Here is an 8,333-nt window from a genome sequence, read left to right as displayed (position 1 = left end):
CGCGAGGGCACCGGATCCCTCGTCCAGGGACATTATCGGCATCAAGTTTGTTCCACGAGCTCCATCCGATACTTTTATCCACCTAAAAATAAAAAAATCGATATAATACGAGCGCGGTGGACTGTACACGTGTAGGGCAGAGAGAGACTGCAAATTCCACGCCCTCGAGGAAGGAGCGGGCCCCATGCCCCCACCACCCTCCTCTCCCCCTTAAAAGGCTTAAACCCAAAGCAAAGGCATCCCAGGCAGCCCACAGTGAGAGACCGGACCGGCGCCAAGGAGAGAAGTTGGGAGGAGAAGACAGAAGAAGAGTCACCTGGATTGAGTGCGGAAGAGGGTTGGGCTTCAGACCAGATGACGACGGTGGACGGCGACAGCTCCGGCCTGTTCAATTCCCCCTCCGCCATTTTCAGCTACCTCGGCCGCAACCTCGACGGGCTGAGGGCCGACTCCACCACGTCCGCCTTCAGCGATTGTGCCAGCGATCGCTCCGGCGAGTTCGCGCCGGGCTCCGGAGGCAGGGGCCTGCTTGCCGCCGCATGCATGGGCGACCGGCCCGACGACGACGAAACGATTGCGCAGCTCGTGTCGGACCTCGAGTCGGAATCCCTCGAGACGCAGCGGAGCGCGGCGATGGAGATTCGGCTGCTCGCCAAGAACAACATGGAGAACCGGGTTCGGATTGCGGACGCCGGCGGGATCGAGCCGCTGGTGGCGCTGGCGCAGTCGTCGGAATTGCAGATCCAAGAGCTCGGCGTCACGGCGTTGCTGAACCTGTCGCTCTGCGACGAAAACAAGGAAAGGATCTTGAGCGCGGGAGCGGACCGAGCTCTCATCCGCACGCTCCGGACGGGGACGGGGACGGCGAAGGAGAACGCGGCGTGCGCGATTCTTAGGCTCTCGCACAAGGACGAAATCAAGGAGAGGATCGGTCGAGCGGGAGCGGTACCGCCGCTCGTCAGGCTCCTGGAGAGCGGGAGTCTCCGGGGGAAGAAGGACGCGGCGGTGGCGCTGTTCGCGCTCACGACGGTGAAGGAGAACAAGGTACGGGCGGTCGAGGCGGGGGTGATGCGGCCGCTGGTGGACCTCATGGCGGAACCGGAATCCGGGATGGTGGACAAGGCCGCGCTGGTCACGCTGAACCTGGCTACGGCGCCGGAGGCGCGGGCCTCGCTTGTGGAGGAGGGTGGTATCCCCGTGCTTGTCGAGGTGTTGGAGGACGGGAATCACCGGCAGAAAGAGTTCGCCGCCGGAATCCTGCTGGAGCTCTGCGAGGACAGCACGCGCAATCGGGGATTGGTCGCCAGGGAAGGAGCGATACCTCCGCTCGTCGCGTTATCGCAAACCGGCACACCTCGAGCCAGGCAGAAGGTAGGAGTCGGACTTTTTCTTACCTTTTCCGGTCCCTTGAGCTGAACCCGGCGTTCTGATTGGGCTTGAAGGCGCCTGACCATCGACGTTATTCGTTAGATAACCAGCCGGAAGAACGAAACCTCTCCGGCCAGCCGCTTTTGGGTTTCTTAAAATGACGGATTGGTCCTTTACTTTTCGAATTGGCATTCCTGTCCCATCGAAAGGAATGCGGGTTGGTACCGCGGACTATTTACCGAGTGATGCCGATGGCAAAGAATCTGCTTTCGGGTCCCCTTCGTGTGAGTTGGTCAGATTGTGGATTTCTCGGAGTAGAAAGGTCAATAGAAGTTCTTCCAGGCCCGAAGCATATACTGCTTCTACTGGTTGTTTGTCGTATTTGGCCTTTGACTTTCCTTGCCTGACGTTGGAAACCCTCTTCTTTTCCGGAAAAGACTTTCTCGAGCCTTCTTGACGGTGCTCTGGTGCCATAGTCACCAAACCGGTTCGCTTCATTTTTCAGTAAACGGGATGGTCCCTTTTCTCTGCCACTCCCTTGAAATGGTCTTTTTGTTTCAACCCTGTGCGTGGGCGGGCGTGTCACGTGGGTCATCCGACGTGCCTCAACCCGCCTCATCATGTTCTAGAAATAAAAACTTGTAAATTTCCCGTAAAATATATTTGTTGCCGACAGTTTCCAATGCATCATTAATGGCGGCAGCCACGATGGGTTATTTTCTTTATCCGGTTCTAAAACATGCATAAAAGTTTTTAATTCCCAGCGCTTTCCGAAGCTTCTTCCCTGCTATCTTCTCGTCTGTCAAAGGCCGTGAAAACTAGGTTCGAATTCAAACGGCATTAATTTATGGGTCTTTCGGCTTGGACTTTGGAAGACACAGGAGATGTATGAACAGTTTTGTCTTCCAATCTTTTTGTGGCTATTTACTTCCTGGAGGAATCTTCGCTTAGCTTTGGGATTTCATCGTGAGTTTTTCAAGTTTTCAGTTGAATTCCGTCCACCGCCGACCTGGAGGGTGCCGTAGTCTATCAACATGATTTCCAATTTGGTGCACAATTTAATGTCCCTTCTGCCCTACTTGCGCAGAAGTGACCCATCTGTCTCTGGTCTATTCTGAGCTCAATTATTGGGTGTCAGAGAGAAAGAGAGGTGGCGGCTGGCCCTGTACTGTAGAATCGATAACCAACACTGGGGAAAAGAATTTTGTGCTTGGCCCTTTTGGATTCTGATGGTATGGCACAGCAACCTGGTTTAATTACCGGATCTAAACGCGAGAGAGAGAGAGAGAGAGAGAAGGGAAGTAACCCTCAATAATTGAGTGGATTAGCCATGAGATGGTGTGGGCTGTTGGTCGATTGTTTGTCAAAAACTTGCTTTACCTACATCTACCCCATTAAATAACTCTATTGATGTTTCCCTCTTCTTTATTGGTTCAGGCAGAAACTTTAATTCGGTATCTACGGCAACCCAGATCCGGAGGCAACGGAGCGCGGACGACGGAAATCTCAGACTAATCAATATCTGACGGTGCGGATACATCCAAAGAAGAAAAGAAAAAAAAAATACTGAACCGAAAAAAGAAAAAAGGAAAAAAACGAAGCGTTTCTGGCGTTGAAACATGAAAGATGTAAATACGTGTAACAAAGAGAATCCTGTAATTGTTTTTCTGTTTTTGCCTTCTTTTGTCTGGTCTACTCAGAGAAGCCCCCTCCTGGCCTCTCCTTTTTGTGCCGGAAGTGGTTTCCCGGCGCCTGTTTGGTTGTTTTCCGGCGAGCTGGCTTCTTCTTTGTAATATATGGGTTTGGCTTTCCAAGTCTTACTCCGTTTTTTGGGTGGTCCGTCCAAGTCCCAACTGTCACTTTAGTGCTGGCGGTCTTTTTAATGGAAGGCAACATATTAGTGAAAATGGTCAAAAGAAACGGCTGAGAAGAAGGTGGAGAGAAGATCATCGTTCCGCTCTTGAGGCTGTGAATTAAAGGTTGTTGGGTGCTGTCATGAGTTGCAAAAACGTCATTACTGTGGATCATTTCAAGCTAGTGACGTTTGAAGGAGCACAGAGATCATAGAGGGACACTTGTGCAGAGTGTCTGTGGGGTGAATGCGTGGAGTGAGCCTTCTGGAAGTTTTCATGGTGGTGTGTTGTTCTGCTGTCATGATCCCAGATTCTTTTAGGTCAGTGTGAAAGTTCACGCCTGATGTAATGTGACAGCGAGTTTAAACAACAGTGTGTGGTTGGTTAGCACAGTGGACTTGGCTCAGCTCGCTCACATCTAACCAGTCTTGGTGTAACGCGCGTTGCTAATGCTTCTTTTTGTTAGATCGGAGAAGGGAACGACGTCGGATGGTGCCTTTCTGAAACGTTCAAGAAAGCAACTGGAGATCGAGAATCTCCTTGATTTTTCCATTTCCTTCTGCTGTGGGAACAAGTGTTGGACAACAAAGAACAGTACAAAAATAAGCGTCAACATTTTACTCCGTCGTGTTCTCAAGATCCATGGAAGGCTTTTGTGTTGGGTAGACGTCCCTACGTTCCAAGGCATCCAACCGTTCCCATCAGATTAAAGCGTCGGTGGCTACTGAAAAATTTGTTGCTCGAGTTACACGTCCATCCGAACAATAATGAAGAATCTTCAATGAAGAAGTTTTAGAATCGGTATCATTTGATATACCGAACATGATGTATGAGTAGTACTGGGAGAGAGGTGTGGCTGGTGGTATGTAAACGCCGTCCAATGTATGGTCACCAACTAGCTGAACCCCCGTTAAATGGCCGGGTGGGGACTTCGTGGGGTTGGCTTTGCATAATCTACTCTGGTAGTCCCACATATCGAAACCTATAAATTGCAGTTTAAGTTTGGGTCCCATCTTAATGGTCTTTGTTGAAACGGGAGAAACAAAGAGGATGCCCACTTCTTTCTGAAATGAAAGACATATTCGTCACGCAAGCTAAGGCTATAGTTTACTACTTCTTTTTGCAGAATGTTGTAGCCACCTACCAATCTCTTGCGTTCGGATGCCGTCCAAATTATTGAAATGATAGGCACATTACCTATGCAAGCCAAGGCCTATTTAGCATGTATTCAACGAGTACTGGTCCGATACCAACCGGGCACCAGCATTTTTAATACTGGTGTTGTCCTTACGTGATTAAAATAATGCAGAGTTTGGGATGATTTGAATCTTCTTTCACAACTTGACTTCCTTTCTCACGTCTTTTATGTGGTAACGGGGATAACGATGTGAGGCGCAAGATGTGACGGCTAAAGTACTCCGGATAAGAGTGTTTCTAATCTATGATAACATTGCCAAGCTCTGTGCAATGTATAGTTTCCATGAGCAATTAAATTGCAAGCATTAATTAGGTGGTATCTGGATTCTGTTTCTAATTTCCTACTTTACTAATAATACATGAGTGTGTGCGTGCCACATTTCACCTTTTTAAGTAGAAAGTAGGAAGAATTGAGTGGCCTAATTATTTGTTATTATGGTCGCGTACATTTCACCTTTATATATATATATATAGAAATCGATGAGTGGCCTTTGCTCTCTTGTGGTTGTGGTTGATTGATTTCTAGAGATATAAAAAGGTGAAATGTTACCGACCATATTATATACATAGTGGCAAAGTCCCAAATTGTTGCTGAGGGACACAATTCAAAAAGATTTAGAGCCGAAGGACACTAATATATAAATAAATAATTGAGAACAAATATGTAGATAAAAGAATTTGGGCAGACTTGTTGGCAACTGGCTCTACACATTTTCCTTTTAGAAGGGTAAAAAAAAAAATCACTCAATTTTTTTATATATTAAATGACTTTCCCCCTTAGCTCTGCTGGCCTTGCCCAAATGTTTGTGCATATCCTATCATTTTTTTTTCTTTGATTTTTCTCAAACTAATGATTTGAAAAAAAGGAAGGGTTGAAATGATTTCACATCTGTATATCATATACTTACTTATTTAGCATCTACCAATTTCTCCCTCTCGCTTTATATATATATATATATATATAAGTAACTGCAGGCCAAGGCTGATCTCTAATTTTATGTAGCTTCAGCTTTAGGGTTGTTGACTCTTATTGTTGATGGAGGCTATATGTCGTATACATATTCAATGCACATACTACACATGGTATATGTATAATAATACATATATATAATATATACTATATGATAACACATGATATGTTATAATAGAGTGTTGTATAATACATGTATATAACATATATACATATCTAATATGTTGTACTATATATTATAGTATATGCGTTACATACAATAATATATGACGTATATGTATACACATAATATTAACATACATATATTAATATGTTAACATATATAATACAATGTTATTATATATATATATATATATATATATATATATATAGTATTTAGTATGTTATAATAACACATATATATGACATTATAATATATATCCATATACACATACTATGTATATATATAATATACATGTACATATAATATGTATAACATATTTGCATGTATATAATACATGTATGTGTAATATATATATATATATATATAATAAGTTCATTCGTAAGTACGTGTAGGTCACTGAATGAATGGTGCACGTGAAAGGATAGCCAAAAGTAACAAGAACTCTGAAAATCAATTACTACCAACCCATGAATGGATCGCCTTTACCTGGCACAAAACCGTGTAAATGAAGCATTGCTAAAACAAAACTGTGCGTCCTGAAATGTTGGCTATAATGTGACAATGGAGTTTGTACTGTTTACCAGCAGGAGCTTGTACGGCCGACTACCAGGTCAGACCGTCGCCTTCGTTGTTGACTATTTGATATGAATATTATTATTTTCTTTTGCATCGGCAACTACAGTTGCTTAACCTGCACAAATCCAAGATTGCAAAGCAATTTTTTTTTTGTAACAGACGCAACTGAACTTGGCGCTTGGAAGTTTCTTAAATTTGATTATAGAAATGCAACTTCAGAAAACTGATAGAGACAACCTGGTGCTTTTTTATATTAATATGAAAAGAACAGACCGGAAAAATGGGCCGGGGACCGAGATGCACTATGAATCTGAGATTTAGGGTCGTTTTCCAAACACTGCAGAATAAAAACTTTAGCAAACAATTGTGATGTTATCATAAGACCATTACGCCATGCATTCTTTATTTTTCGTAGTTGCCAAGAAACTACGATCTCTGAAACGGTCGGTCGCTAAAAAATGTCATTTCAGAGAACAGCTTCTAGTCGATACAATTCCAATTTAAGTTGGTTGCCATGAAGCTGGTTTGTTGATTCTCAAAGCTGGGATGATAGCTAGGTGAAAAACCATGATTCAATCTTCATGGGTCGACTCAATTAATTAATCTTGGATATCCAACAATCTCTAGTCTTAAAGGGCCGTAGCATAACTAATGGAGTTGGTGAACGTTATTCTTCTTCTGAACTGCAAATAGTCAATATGTTGCGTTATAGTTGAAGGGTGTCCTGCTTTCCACCTACATTCGAAAAGAGCTAAGAAATTTAAGTTATGAGACACTAATTCAAAATCTCCTGTACCTTGAGGGACACCACTATATGTAAAATGAGTAAAAAACTGAATACATCAATATCAAAATAAAGAATTGGTATGAGGTTGGTGTGGGCAACTGCCCACGCGGCTTCCAAGTGGTTCTGCCATTTCCTGAAGTATCATTGGACCCTCCACCAGGAAGAAGGGAGAGGAGGCTTCGGCCTTCCATATAATAAGACATGGGGAAGTGGGGTGGCTGTGGCCTTCTAAGAAGGGTGGAGATAAAAATTTCTAATTAAGCAGCACTATTACTTGAAAATTCAAACTTGAAGGGCACTCATATATAAAAATAAATAAAAACTAAAGAAATCTCTATATGTAAATAAATGAATTTTGTGAGCATTGTAGACAATTTCCCACAGCAACCACAACTCCGCCACTGCTTCTAGGCCTTCCATATAAACAATTTCTCTCTTTCTTTCTCTCCCTCTCTCCCTGCAGAATAATTGGAGGAAGTTTACTGGAGATGTAATTGTCTTAACAAGCTTACTGCTCGATCATGACTATCTAATCCTAACTGCTTGTGTTTTACTGCTTCTAGAAGACCTTCTTGGTGACAAGAAAGATACAGGAAACAGACGTTTCTGATGATGTTCCTGCGTACCTAATCGACCAACTCGACGCAGTGATGGTCAAACCTACATTTCAATCGAGAATGTTATTTAACTTACGTGAAAGAAGCGTGGCATTCAAGGAAGCTGGCTCTTGAATCTTGAATATTTAAACATAAACACTATTACTCCATCCATCTTTATTATTTTAGTGGCATGCACACAAGTATGACGCTTGTCAGCAAATGAAACCAAGACATTTTGCAATAACTCAATTAACTTAATCAAAAGAGTTCGTTCCAGTCAGACTTGGTAAGCAGATAGTTTCCTGATTGTGATTCCTGGAAATCTTCAGGCGAAAAGAAGAAAAACTGAAGAGAACTAATTAATGAATTGTTAAGCTCAGGAACAAACAAGAAACAGATGACGATGCAGGGGAACGCGGAAAAGTAGGTGAGAAGATGACCCTGCAGGATGGTGCTTTGATTTAGCCATGTAGATCAGCTACTAAAGATTTTTAGAAAGGAATAGTAAGAAGCAGATGGGCAGGACAGGATCTAACTTTCGCCTAAGATAAATGACAAAGTAGATAAGTATCTCAACAGCCAATAATGATGCTGTTGACAAATTATGGCCGCCATTGTAAGCGAGTCGGAAGTTGACATTTTTGGCTTATATTGTTCGATTTGCGTTAAGTCTAAACAGAAGGAACAAGAAAAGGAAAAAAGATGGATTGAGGATTTTGTTTGAAGATTATACCAATTGGACCTACATTTCTTTCGATGAACAATTGGTTTGCTACATCTTTCACATATGTTGTTTGGTAAGAACAAAAGGCAGTTTATG

The 8,333-nt window shown here is 43.3% G+C and overlaps 1 protein-coding gene across 1 annotated transcript; it reads left to right on the top strand.

Annotated features, from left to right (window-relative positions):
• Positions 1–228: 228 nt before the first annotated feature.
• Positions 229–3,686, top strand: LOC116250967 (U-box domain-containing protein 4-like). The gene is made up of 2 exons (XM_031624992.2): positions 229–1,371; positions 2,806–3,686. Exons 1-2 carry the CDS (start codon positions 355–357, stop codon positions 2,881–2,883), a joined length of 1,095 nt encoding a protein of 364 aa, XP_031480852.1. The 5' UTR covers positions 229–354; the 3' UTR covers positions 2,884–3,686.
• Positions 3,687–8,333: the final 4,647 nt, after the last annotated feature.

This window comes from Nymphaea colorata, chromosome 3 (genome assembly GCF_008831285.2).
Source record: "Nymphaea colorata isolate Beijing-Zhang1983 chromosome 3, ASM883128v2, whole genome shotgun sequence".
Lineage (NCBI taxonomy): Eukaryota > Viridiplantae > Streptophyta > Magnoliopsida > Nymphaeales > Nymphaeaceae > Nymphaea > Nymphaea colorata.
Note: the sequence above shows the minus strand (reverse complement) of the source record. Positions and strands in the feature narration are given on the sequence as shown.